The 14,323-nt window shown below is 40.0% G+C and overlaps 1 protein-coding gene and 1 non-coding gene across 2 annotated transcripts; one reads left to right on the top strand and one right to left on the bottom strand.

The window, feature by feature from the left end:
* The first annotated feature begins 619 nt into the window (after window positions 1-619).
* LOC118023361 (ATP synthase subunit ATP5MPL, mitochondrial-like) lies at window positions 620-904 on the top strand. Its single transcript, XM_035024484.1, has one exon. The coding sequence runs from the start codon at window positions 620-622 to the stop codon at window positions 902-904; it is 285 nt and encodes a 94-aa protein (XP_034880375.1).
* A 7,491-nt stretch (window positions 905-8,395) lies between these two features.
* On the bottom strand, window positions 8,396-8,502 carry LOC118023383. Its single transcript, XR_004682790.1, has one exon. It is a non-coding gene; the product is annotated as a U6 spliceosomal RNA (small nuclear RNA).
* Between the last annotated feature and the right edge of the window lie 5,821 nt (window positions 8,503-14,323).

The raw sequence follows: 14,323 nt of genomic DNA, 5'->3' as shown, positions 1-14,323 counted from the left end.
AAACCTAATTCCTTGATTATCCCAGGGAAAACTCCCAACTCAGACTTTTTATGTAAGATGATAAATAACATTATTGTTTAATATTAGATTAAACAGCATTCAAAAGCATCCTGTTAGAGCATCTTGCTCAGGTGTGTGATCACCAGCTTTTGTTTTCCTTTAATAGCAAATAGAAAAGGAAATCTTTACCTTGACTGCTGCCAGGTTTGTGTTTTACTCACTTATTCAATTTTCTGTCATTCCCAAGGAGGACAGGGATGATGCCTGTCTTTCACTGCATTCTTATTCATTGCAATTTATATTCCCAGTGCTTAGCATTCTAGGTAGTTGTATGGTAGGTCCTCAGTAAGTATTTGTTGAATGACTGAAGATTTTAAGATATTTGGTCATCTCCTTTTTGGAGTCAGCAGAGGTTTATGATCAAAAGCTTATTCTATTTACCCAAAAGAATTGAGAGCAGGTGTTCAAACAAAAACTTGTACATGAATGTTCAGAGCAGTACTACTCACAATAGCCAAAAGGTGGAAACAACCCAAATGCACAATAGTGCACTCGGTGAACTTTCGGAGTCATTGGCCCTATGGGTTGGGGCAGCCTGAGCCAGGGGTCCTGTGCCAACATGCTTCAAAGCCTTGTTAAAGATGTTTGGGTCCCCATGAAGCCCTACTATACCCAGGTTTACCAGGAGATTTGGGTAGGAATGGGGTTGATGGGTTTCATTGTTTATAAAATCAGGAGTGCTGTTAAAAGAAGTAAAGCTTTGAAAGCTTCAAGTCCTGCACCTGCTCATGGTCATCATAAACCAGCTTTACTTGGGAATACACATCAGATGGAATGTCAGTTTGGCTGTAAATTTCAGCAAGCTCTGTTAAATGGGAACATGGAGCATCGGGTACACTTGTAGACATGTTGTTTCCTTTGTGGCATGAATAAATGTACCTGTGATGTGCCAAAAAAAAAAAAAAATGCCTACAATAGTAAATTTTATGTGTATCTTACCACAATTTTTATTTATTTATTTATTTATTTTTAAAAGATTTTATTTATTTATTTGAGAGAGAGAGAATGAGAGACAGAGAGCATGAGAGGGAGGAGGGTCAGAGGGAGAAGCAGACTCCCTGCCGAGCAGAAAGCCCGATGCGGGACTCGATCCCAGGACTCCAGGATCATGACCTGAGCCGAAGGCAGTCGCTTAACCAACTGAGCCACCCAGGCGCCCCTCTTACCACAATTTTTACAGCATATATTTTGGAGTTAGCCCAAATTTGAATCCTGGCTCTGCCACTGATTCAATTTGTGACCTTGGAAATGTTCCTTATTTCTGTGTCTCAGTTTTCTCATCCGTAAAATGGAAAAAATAATGATACCTACTGCAGGGGATTATTGTGAAAACTGGGTCAGATAATGCATAGGAGGTGTTCAGCACCATGCTTGGCACAAAGTAAGTGGTCAGCAAAAGTCATCAACGTTATTAGTATCATCATTTTGAATCAGACTTAAGACTAGGTAGAGTCATAATGACACCTTATCATTATGAGGTGGATGAAATTTCCCAAGATTCTTCATGCAACATCACCACATGCACCAGAGACCATATTTGAGAAGCACTGCTTCAAGCCAGAGTTGTCTCTGGTATCTTTAAGCTGTCCATCACCAAGCAACAACACCAAAGAACCATTACCATATGAGAGAGGGCCTGTCATCTTCCTACTGGACATCTGGAGACAGCCCACACCCCCATTTCCTTTCCGACGTAGCCAACCACAGCAGGTTCTTAAGGTATGCCCTGTGAGCACTGCATCCTAATTTCCAAATCATAACTTCCTAAAACAGTTGTAAGTCAACCAATCCTGGGTGCTTCAAGTTTAAGAACACCTTTAGAACCACTGAAATAGAGATGAGTAGCCTCTAGCTGGCATTAGCTGGCCATGGGTTTCCTTTGGGGCTATTGATTACCATAGAATTTACTGAGGGTAACTTATTAAGCAGCCTCACATTTTTTCCTATTTTTCTGCGGGAGATTACATCCTTAAATGCATTCCTGAAATACAACTCTACCACATTAGCATGAGTTATTTGTAACGTTGTGTTTAATGTGGTCAATTTAATAGACTGATATTTTTAATAATCCAATATATAAAAGCCATCTTTAGTAATTATAACACCAAACAGAAAACACACACACAACACACACACACACACACACACATAACTTAGAAAATAAAGCATACCAAAAAAGCAGTGGGGAGTGCTGAATAACACCACCAGCATTTCCATAGCAGTCATTTATCAGCACCAGTGGAAATGCAGTAAAATTTAACTACTTACAAAATGTTAATTACCTTGAGTTACTTAATATACAAATTCCATTAGGAACAGTAAAATACAATACACTAAAATCTTCCAGATGGACTTGAAATTCACAGAAAGATCAGAGTTTAAAGACATGTAGCTGTATTACTGTTAGATACATGCAGGGATCAAGGCACAGGGGCCAGTCAAGCTGTAAGGGGTTTGAGTTTTTGTGAATCACCAATGAGTTGCATTCTATATATTCTGTTTTGCCACTGGATTACTGCTACCCATTTGCCTACATTTTCTCTATAAAATTAGGATGATTATAATCAGTCCTATGTTCCTCATATGGTTGATGGGAAATAAAACCAAAGAATAAATTGAAAAGGGTAAAAAATATTATATTATTTTACAATTGTTTCTACTTGCTTATATAATATATGTAAGAACAAAAATATTTTTCTTAACTCTAAGAGGATCTTATATTTTTCATGTCAGTTGAGTCCATTGTGATAAGATCAATAAAGTTATAGTTCCTGATCTAGTTGTTACAAGATTGGTAAGTGAATTTAAATTCAGTTTCCCACAGGAAATGAATAAAGCAAGTATGTAGTCTCAAAGTTAGGGGTTGTAGAACCAGAAACCAATAATAATCAGGATGCAACAAGAGAATATTTTGCAAGCCAAAGTCCATTCATGATGACCAGATACAGAATATTTAAATACAGAAAGGACCTTACCCAACCTGCTAATATTTGTGGTCTTGGTATCACTGAGGTTCCTTCCAGCTTTTTTCCTTACAGCAAGATGTTACAGGCTAGCACAGTTATGTGTATCCTCAGACCCCTGTGCTGATGGAACAGAATTGTATTCTAAGTTCCTACCATTAAAATCTTGATCTTGGTTGAAACTTTAATCAAAGCTAAATAAAATAATTCAGAATTCAGACCTTTTTCATTCCACATTTATTCAGGAATCCCAGAATTGGATCACTGGCCTCTCTTTGGTCATGTGTACACCTTTGAGCCAGTTGCTATAGTAAAGGGCATTTAGTTCTCTGATCAGCCTGGCCTGGGTCACCAGGCCAAGCTGGAGGCTGATTGTAGTCAGCCCCCTGAATGCTGGGACAGAGTGAAGGGGGGTGGTTCTCCAAGGAAAATACGGTTTCCGATACTGCATATTGAATAGACGCTGGCAGGAAACGTGATGACTGGCATGAACATGTTATTGCTTTCCCTCCTGCAGCATTAGACTCGTGTGTCCTGCATTATGATTCTTTCTTCTTATTTCTCCTCTGTAAGGCCAGAAATTATATCTGTCTCATTTCTGTATCCTTCTTTCCCTTCTTTCTGGCCCCTTCTTTCTGGCCTCATCTTCAGTGCCTGGAGAGGTGCCCTTCATTCAGGAAGTATTTGTTGTGTGAATGAATGAGTTTCTTGTTTGTATGCATGTGCCCCTGACAAATAATTTTGCATGTGTTAATAAAAATGCAACAAATTAATTAATGGGTGAAAATTAATTAATACATGCTACATGATCAAATGGATGTGATACTGTTTCTGAAAGATTCATTATTCTACACATTCACTAATAATCATAGCTAAATTTTATATAATTTGCTAGGTGTTAGCCGTCATCCTAATTCTGTTCATTTAATCCTTACAACAATCTGAAGAGGTAGATGCTTCTACTGTCCCCGTCTTAGAGTAAGAGAAGTGCCTCAGTAAGTGGGACATGAGTTGGGACATGAATGCAGGCAGTCTGCCACTTCTAACCATTATGCTTTCCCACTAAGTAGTGAGCTAAAAGCTGAGGTATGAGCAGGACATGGTTTTTCTTCTTAAAAAGCTGTATGAACAGAGGGCAGATATTACGCGCACATAATCCCTAAAGAGGAGCTGAGTGTAAGTCCATAATTATATCACCAAGAGAAATTATGTGGGGGAGTGTCCAGAGAGGCACTCGTGGGAGAAATGGTTTACTTAGGACCCCCCCAATATCATTTTGTGGCATGAAAGCTGAATTGTGTCCATGCTGAGGTCGAGCTGACTAAGATGTAGAAATAGGGCTGCTTTTCTTCTTAGATTATATTTCAAAAATGTATTTAGAAATAAGCTAATATTTCCCTCTCTAAGGATGGTCTATGGACCAGCACCTGCACATCTTGTTAGAAAATCAGGAACTTGTTAGAAACGCACAATCTCAGGCCTACCTCAGAGCTACTGAATCAGAATCTGCACTTTACAACAACCGTAAAAGATGTCTGTGCACAGTAAAATTTGAGAAGCACTGAGCTAAAGCAAAAGTACAAAGTCAGCAACTGGATCTGTCAGTATCATCTGATGGAAACCTGGTTGTCCTTTGTCCCTGACATAGTTTAGCCTTATCTAGCAGCTGGTATGTTTGAGGTGCTCAGCCTGGTATAGCAGCTTACAATGAAAAAGAGCCTACCCCCTGCTCCCCAAGAAGGACAGAGATCCTGCACCAACAGGGGCTCAGACCACCTCTTCCATTGAAAAGTCCCTAGCCATATAACTTTTGATGAATTTAACACTATAACACAAGGTTAACGGGAATGAATTGGGAAAGGTTCCAAAAAGGAGGGAATTTTAGACCAGGTCTGATGAATGATTGACTTCCCATTAATTAGAATTTCTGTGTAGAATGACAGATTATGGGGTTAAACCAATAAGGAGGGGCTAGGCCTTAAATTACATCATAAGCCATGGTAAGGAGTTTGGACTTTACCTTTTAAAATCAAGGGTGTCACCCAGTGCAATGTTGTGATTTATAAAAAATATCTATTTGGTCATTCAGATGACCAAAATACATTTCTCATATACATTGGGTCTTTGTTCACAGTTCCTGGCTCACGGATCCCCAAACCCTCAGAATTTGGTAGCAGGTTGGTTGCCAACGGAGGCAACCAGATGATTAGAGGGTTGGAAGTTGCAGTCCCACCCCCTGACCTCTGGGAGGGCAGGGGAGCTGGAAGGTGAATCAATCACCAATGGCCATGATTTAATCAATCGTTAGAAGCCTCCATAAAAACCCGAAAGGATGGAATTCAGAGAGCCTCCAGGTTGATGAACATATGGAGATTTGGGGAGACTGGTGTGCCTAAAGAGGGCATGGAAGCTCTGTGTCCTTTGCCTATACCTTGCCCTATACATCTCTAACACCTGGCTGTTCCTGATTTATATCCTTTTATAATAAACCAGAAATCTAGTAACATGTTTCCCTGAGTTCTGTGAGCCGTTCTAGCAAATTAATCGAACCTGAGGAGGGGGATCTTGGGCCACCTCTGATTTATAGCCAGTCAGTCAGAAGCATATGTAACAACCAGCACTTGCGACTGGCATCTGGAGCAGAAAGCAGTCTTATAGAAGTGAACCCTTAACCTGTGCAATCTGATGCTATCTCGGGGTACATAGTGTCAGAACGGAGTTGAATTCTCACTCTGTTGGTGTCTGGAGAATTATTAGATGCTGTGTGGGATTCCCCTCCCCACAACGCACACAATGGAATTGGTGCCAGAACCAGAATATCACCTGGGTTTTTTGAGGGTTGGAAGGAATTAACTTTATTGCTTTGGGTGAAATTATACACACTCATGGGAAGAAAGTAAAACTAAGAACAGTACAAAGACAGTAAAACTCATACAATCTCATTACCTGGAAATAACCACTAACCGTTTCTGACACCCTTCCAGTGTTCTTCATGCATATATACACATATAATTTTAGTTGTTTCACTCAGCAATGACATAGATACAGTTAATACATCTACATCATCATTTTAATGGCCACAATATATTCTGTTGTGTGCAAATGCTTTATAGATCAGTCTGAGCCCAATCAAAAAACAGGAACACACAGCAATTTAAATGGGAGACTAAACATAGAGAATTAAGTTGCGATAGGAGGATAACTATAAGGTAGAAAATACAAAAGAATGAGACCTTGCCATTTGCAAAAACATGGATGGACCTAGAGGGCATTATGCTAAATGAAATGTCAGAGAAAGACAAATACCATATGATTTGACTTACATGTGGAATCTAAAAAAAAGAAAAAAGAAAAAGAAAAACAAATGAACAAACAAACAAAAAGCAGAAACAGACCTGTAATACAGAGAATAAACTGATGGTTGCCAGAGGGGAGGAGTGGGGAAGGGAGAAAATGGGTGAAGGGAATGGAAGGTACAGCCTTCCTGTTATGGAATGAATAAGTCACAGGGATAAAAGGCACAGCATAGGGAATATAATCAATGGTATTCTAATAGTGTTGTATGGTGACAGATGGCAGCTGCATTTGCGGTGAGCCTAGCATAATGTATAGACTTGTTGAGTCACTATGTTATACACCAGAAACTAATGTAGTATTTTCACTTATACTTCAATAAAAAAGGAAGAAAGATAGAAAAGGAATTCTAAAAAGGATACTTCAGGGGGAGCCTGGGTGGCTCAGTCAGTTGAGCATCTGCTCAGGTCATGATCCCAGGGTTGTGGGATTGAGCCCAACCGTGGCCTCCCTGCTCAGCGGGGAGTCTGCTTCTCCCTCTCCCTCTGCATCCCCCCCACTCATGCTCTCTCTCTCAAATATATAAATAAAATAAAAGAGGGAGCTACTATTGTTTCCTCTCCACAGGTGAAGAAACTAAGGCACAGGGAAGCCAAATAAGTTGCTCAAGATCACCTACAGTATAATGTCAAAATAGACTAAGATATATGTGGTAACCAATAATCCCTACATCTCAGCAGTTTAATACAACAAAGGTTTATTTCTCACTCACACTGCAAGCCCACTAAGGGCCAGTGCAGAACACTTGCTCTTCATAGTTATTCAGGGCCCAGGCTCATGAAGCCTCCATCTCAGCCTGTTTCTGTGGTGCTTGAGGTGGGGGAAGGATATGTGATGAATCTCTCATTGACTTCCTCTTTTAATTTTTAATTTTAATTCCAGTTAGTTAACATACAGTGTTATATTTGTTTCAGGAGTACAATGTAGTGATTCAACAATTGCATATGGCACCCTGTGCTTATCATGACAAGTGTACTCCTAAATCCCCATCACCTATTTAACCCATCTCCTCTACCCCTTCCCCTCTGGTATCTGTCAGATTGTTCTCTGCTGTTAAGAGTCTGTTTCTTGGGGCACCTGGGTGGCTCAGTCATTAAGCATCTGCCTTCAGCTCAGGTCATGATCCCACTGTCCCAGGATCGAGTCGCACATCGGGCTCCCTGCTCGGCGGGAAGCCTGCTTCTCCCTCTCCCACTCCCCCTGCTTGTGTTCCTTCTCTCTCTGTCTCTCTCTCTGTCAAGTAAGTAAGAGAAATCTTTAAAAAAAAAAAAACAAAAAAAAACCAGTCTGTTTCTTGCTTTCACTGGCTCTCTTATTTTTTTCCCTTTGCTTGTTTATTTTGTTTTTTAAACTCCACATATGAGTGAAATCGTATGGTGTTTGCCTTTCTCTGACTGACTTATTTTGCTTAGCATTATACTCTCTAGTTCCATCCATGTCATTGCAAATGGCAAGATTTTGTTCTTTTTTATGGCTGAATAGTATTCCATCATATATGTGTGTGTGTGTGTGTGTCGCATTTTATTTATCCATTCATCAATTGGTGGACACTTGGGCTGCTTCCATTCCTTGGCTATTGTAAATAATGCTGCTATAAACATAGGGGTGTGTGTATCCCTTTGAATTAGTGTTCTTGTATTCTTTAGGTAAATACACAGTAACAATTGCTGGATTGTAAGGTAATTCTATTTTTAACTTTTTGACGAACCTCCATACTGTTTTCCAGAGTGGCTGCACCAGTTTGCATTCCCACCCACAGTGCACTAGGGTTCCTTTTTCTCCACATCCTTGCCAACACTTGTTGTTTCTTGTGTTGTTGATTTTAGCCATTCTGTCAGATGTGAGGTGATATCTCATTGTAGTTTGATTTGCATCCCTGACGATAAGTGATGGTGAGCATCTTTTCTTGTGTTTGTTGGTCATCTGGATGTCTTTTTTGGAGAAATGTCTGTTCATGTCCTCTGCCCATTTTTAAATTGGATTATTTGTTTTTTAGGTGTTGAGTTTTATAAATTCTCAAAAATATGGAATGCTTCATGAATTTGCATGTCATCCTTGTGCAGGAGCTATGCTAATTTTCTCTGTATTGTTCTAATTTTGGTGTACATGCTGCTGAGGCGAGCACAATCTCTCATTGGCTTCTAAAGCTTTTGCTTGCTCATCACTTCTACTTACATTTCTTCAACTAAGGCAAGTTATCAGACCATACCTATCTTCAAAGGGGTTAAGGAAGCACAATCCCATGTACTCAGGAGAGGAGAATGAGAATATTTATAAATTAGCATCATGGCAACCACATGGAGCAGGCCAGCCCAGGCAAACTAAAACCTATACTCTCAATGTGTATTCCAAAATACAGGTAGGTGGTACATGCTGAGGAATTAACTTTACCCAAAGGAGGGTCTGGCTTTTCTTTCAGCTAGTGGAAGTGCTCTTTAGGCCCCTGGAATATCCTGTCTTGATCAAACCCCAGATTTCCTCTTCAGTTTTTTCCACCATCTCCTCTACCCTTTCATATGCTCCTAAGGTCCTGGGTTCCCCCAAACACCACAGGCTCCTTCATGCCTCAGCAGGCTCACATACACTATTTCCTCTGCCTCACCTGTCCTACCTGAGCTTCCCAGGGAGACCATTCATCATTGAAGATTTAGCTTGAAATCTCCTTCCCATCAAAGTCATTTTTCTCTCTGCCAGAAAGGATTGGTTATTCCTTTTTCTGTGTTTGCATAATACTTTTTCCCAGCATGTGTTATAGACTTTCTATTTGGTTATGTAACAAGAGCAAACACACCTAACAATGATGCAGGATGAGAAGGTGCTGTAATTGGTCTCTAAAGATGGATCTCAATGCACTACAATTCCATGCTACTCATGTACTTGTGCAGTCCTCTCCTTCATTGAATCTGGACTGGCTGTGACTCTGTTAACTAATAGAATGAAGTGGAGATGATGCTGTGCCAATTCTGCGCTCAGCCTTTAGAAAGAATGGCAGCTTCCATTTCCTTATGGAACCTAGTTGCCATGCTGTGAGGAAGCCCAAGCCGCCATGTGGAAAGCCCAAATAGAGAGGAGAAGCCCAACACTATTTTGGGGAAGGAGAATCAGCTATTCCTGCATCACTGGCAAGCTTCCAGATGACTATAACCTCCCCTACCATGTGGTGCAACTGCCTGAGAAACACCAAGAGGACCAGCAGAATTGCCCAGTTGAGTTAGGTCAACCCACAGAATCATAAGGTAATAATATGGCTGCTGTTTGAAGTCATGAGTTTTGGGTTTGGAGGTCATTAAACTCGGAGGTCAGAGACACAAAACACTAAATATCCTGGTTATTTCCTTAGCATAAAGCCTATATATGAGGAAGGCAAACAAACATTTTGAGCAAGAAGTGTGGTTTCTATAACACAAAGGTCAGTTCAGCTCTTCAAATGCCCAGCTAAAAGAGCATCTCTTCTGATTGTTTTCCCTGGTCAACTAAATTTTTCAAAAGCCCCGTGCTATGTAGCTTTAGTCCTTTAGGTAAAAATTCAATTTATTAAAAAAAAAAAAGAAAAAAGAAAAAAGACAGTGTCTATGTGGGGAAGATATGAAAGTAAAAATAAATAAAGAAATAAAATGTTCAGTATTTTCTTTTTTTTTAAAAGATTTTATTCATTTATTTGAGAGAGTGAGCAAGAGAGACGGAGCAAGAAAAAGAGAGAGAGAGCATGAACACAAGCAGGGGGAGGGGCAGAGGGAGAGGGAGAAGCAGGCTCCCCATGGAGCAGGGAGCCCGATGCAGGGCTCAATCACAGGACCCTGAGATCAAGACCTGAGCCGAAGGCAGACACTTAACTGACTGAGCCACCCAGGCACCCCTCAGTATTTTCTTTTTTAAAAAGTTTGATAATGGGGTGCCTGGGTGGCTCAGTCAGTTAGGCATCTGACTCTTGATTTTGGCTCAGGTCGTGATCTCAGGGTTGTGGGATTGGCCCCCACAGTGGGCTCCTCGCTGGGCGTGGAGCCTGCTTGGGATTCTCTCTCACCCTCTCTCTCTGCCCCTTGCCAGCTTGTACTCTCTCTCTCTCTAAAAAAATTTAAAAATTAAAAAATATATATTTGATATTATTTAGGCAACAGAGGCAAAGTAGTTTTTACTATTTATTAGAAGTGTTATTTTAAATAAAAGCAATCATGTAAATCCAAGACACCAGTCACCAATCTTGGGAGAAAGTGTAGATTTGGTGGCTCTCTATGGATCATTTGAGGATGAGGTAGTTCCTCTTCTACACTTTTAAGAATGACAGAATTTTCTCTCCTGCCCCAGGGCCTTTCTACCTGTTATTCCCTCTGCTTGGAGGGAATATGGCTCACTTCCTACATTCTTTTATGTCCCGCTCAGATGTCTCTTTATCAGAAAGACCTTCCCCAGCCAGCCCATTTAAAGCTCCATTTCTTCCTCCATAGCATTGCCCATAGTGTATATTCATTTGTTCGTTGTCTGTCTCCCTCCACTAGAGTGTGAGCCCTGAGAACACAGACTCTGTTTTGTTCACTTCTGTATCCTCAGTGCTGAAAAAAGGGATTGGCATGTACTTGGCACTCAATAAATATGTGTTGAATGAATGGGGGTGGAATGTCTAAAAACTCTACTTGCAGCTAAATAGAAATGCTAAGCAATACAGTGTACTTGGTTCTTTTGCTTAGCATCGCAGATAATTTCACCATTAGAGTAAGTTTTTTAAAGTGGCTGGGTTTCCTACGTCATTATATATTATATAATTACCCTCTTAAGGCCGAGTGAGCATTTAAAAGTGCAATCTCTAAATTGTTTTGCCTATATAACATCTCTGTTATTGACACTATCATTTAGCAAACATTGTGATGGGGCATACCATTAAAACGTGTCTTAGAGAAATCAGGCTGCAATTAGCACCATAGCATAAAAGAGGAGTGGACTTAGTGCCAGTTCCAACCCATCCCATGTCAGCCAGATGGCCTTAGGAAAGCCACTTAATCTCTTTGAGATTTTTCTCTTCACCTATAAAATGCAGATACCCTGCCAAGTCTACCTAACTTGGTATTGTGAGGGCCAAATAAGAAAATATTTGAACACCTGAAAAGCATCATGAAAACATAAGGTGTTATAACTATGCCAAAGTAATAATCAATCATCAACTTTTTTTTTTAAGTAGGCTCCATGGCCAGTGCGAAGTCTGATACAGAGCTTGAACTCATGACCCTGAGATCAAGACCTGAGCTGAAATCAAGAGTCAGATGCTTAACTGACTGAGCCACCCAGGCGCCCCTTAGTCATCAACTTTTAAGCACCTGGTATAACTGGGGGACTGTGCTAGAGCTGTAGGAGAAGTCTATATCTGAGCTCACAGAGAGGCTTTCTGTTTCGTTGGAGGGATGGGGGACAGCATGCACCTTAAAAATTGGCTCATCTAACTAATAATGCAATCATCTCCAAAATATGTTTCAGATACAAACGTAATTTTTAAAATAGTTGGCTGATTCAAATTGTATCTTGACATGTTAATTTATATCAAAGGAGACTAATTGAGCCACAGACCCCTTATCAGTTAGAGGATGTGTGTGTGTGTGTGTGTGTGTGTGTGTGTCCTTTGGGCTTTATTCTTCTGTTCATATTGCTTTTTAAAAATGATATAAGTAGTAGGGGTGCCTGGGTGGCTCAGTCAGTTGAGTGGCTGACTCTTGACTTCAGCTCAGGTCATGATCTCAGTGTCCTGGGATCAAGCCCCGCATCAGGCTCCATGCTCAGCTGGGAGTTTGCTTGAGGATTCTCCCTCTCTCCCTCTTCCTCTGTTCCTTCTCCTGGTCATGCTCTCTCTCTCAAATAAATAAATAAAATCCTTTAAAAAATTATATAAGTAGTACATGAATATTTCCACTGGAGAAGAAATGTAATATAGAAGTGCACCAAGAAGAAAAAAGTCTCCTTTCATTCCTTCACCCATCATATTGGGTTTCTTTTGTTTATTTATTTATTTAAAAATATTTTATTTATTTGTTTATTTGAGAGAGAGAGAGTTTGAATGGGGGTGGGTGCAGAGGGAGAGAATCTCAAGCAGACTCTGTGCTGAGTGCAGAGCCCAATGCGGGCTCAATCCCATGACCCTGAGATCATGACCAGAGCTGAAATCAAGAGTCAGACGCTTAACTGACTGAGCCACCCAGGCGCCCCATACTGGGTTTCTTTTAAAACACACTTTAGGGACTCCTGGGTGGCTCAGTCGATTGAGTGCCTGCCTTCGGCTCAGGTCGTGATCCCAGGGTCCTGGGATTGAGCCCCACATCGGGCTCCCTGCTCAATGGGGAGCCTGCTTCTCCCTCTCCCTCTGCCTGCTGCACCCCCTGCTTGTGCTCTCTCTCTGACAAATAAATAAAAAGAAAAGAAAACACACTTTAAATGAATATCAAGGGAAAATAACCACTAAGACAAGAAAAAACTTGCAATCATATAAGACTTCCATACAAATGGTAAAGACATTGATTATTTCCTAGGGAAATTCAGATTGGCAAAATTGGACCCATTAGAATTAGAAAGTTTTAAAAGACCAATCTCCATAGAGAAGACAGAAAATTATTAAGTAACTACCCCCAAGAGAAAGCACCAGGCCCAAATGATTTTACAGGAAAATTCTACCAAACCATTAATATAGGACATTAAAAAGGAAGGAAAACTTTCTAATTTCTTTTATGAAGCAAACATAATACTGATATCTAAACTAGACACAGTACAGAGAAAGAAAACTATTGGCCAATATAATTCATGAATATTGATACAAAAATTTTAATTAAAATATTAGCAAAAAAATTTCCCACATTAAGAAAATAAAACATCAGGACCAAGTGGGATTTATTGCAGAAATGCAAATCTGGTTTAATATTCGGAAATTAATTAACATCATACCACAATAATAAATTAAGAAAAAGATCATATTATATCTGTATAGAAGTTGAGAAGGCCTTTGAATAAATCAATACCTATTCATCATAAAAACACTCAGGTATATAGGAATTAAAAAATATTTTTTAAAAAAGTTTTTATTTAAATTCCAGTTATTTAACGTACAGGGTATTATTAGTTTCAGGTGCACAATATAGTGATTCAACACTTCCATACAATACCCAGTGCTCATCACAAGTGCCCTCTTTAATTCCCATCGCCCATTTAACCCATCCTCCCACCCATCTCCCTTCTGGGAACCATCAGTTTGTTTTCTATACTTAAGAGTTTGTTTCTTGGTTTGCCTCTCTCTCTCTTTTTTTCCCTTTGCTCATTTGTTTTGTATCTTAAATTCCACAACTGACTAAAATCATAAGGTATTCATCTTTCTCTGACTGATTTATTTCTTTTAGCATAATACTCTCTAGCTCCATCCATGTCATTGCAAATGGCAAGATTTCATTCTTTTTAATGGCTCAATAATATTCTATTTTAAGGGGTGCCTGGGTGGCTCAGTCGTTGGGCGTCTGCCTTCAGCTCAGGTCATGATCACAGGGTCCTGGGATCGAGCCCCGCATCAGGCTCCCTGCTCGATGGGAGGCCTGCTTCTCCCTCTCCCACTCCCCCTGCTTGTGTTCCCTCTCTCGCTGTGTCTCTCTCTGTCAAATAAATAAATAAAATCTTTTAATATATACCATATTTTCTTCATCCATTCATCAATTGATGGACACGTGGGCTATTTTCATAATTTGGCTATTGTAGATAATGCTGCTATAAAAACATTGGGTGCATGTATACCTTTGAATTAGTATTTTTGTTAAAGAATACTTTCTTAACACACACACACACACACACACACACACACGCATGCTCCTAAAGCTAATTTCTTATTTCATAGTCAAATGCTACCAGCAATACTTTTAGGACCGGAAACAGGACAAGAATGCACATTATCCACTGCTATCCAACACTGTACTAGAGGTATTAACTAA

Source organism: Mirounga leonina, unplaced genomic scaffold, assembly GCF_011800145.1.
Source record: "Mirounga leonina isolate KUSES-001 unplaced genomic scaffold, KU_Mleo_1.0 Mir_179, whole genome shotgun sequence".
Lineage (NCBI taxonomy): Eukaryota > Metazoa > Chordata > Mammalia > Carnivora > Phocidae > Mirounga > Mirounga leonina.
This window is presented reverse-complemented; position numbering and strand designations above follow the sequence as displayed.

Coding starts and splice junctions, on each gene's coding strand:
- LOC118023361 (XM_035024484.1), top strand. CDS start 620: ATGCTTCAAAGCCTTGTTAAAGATGTTTGGGTCCCCATGAAGCCCTAC.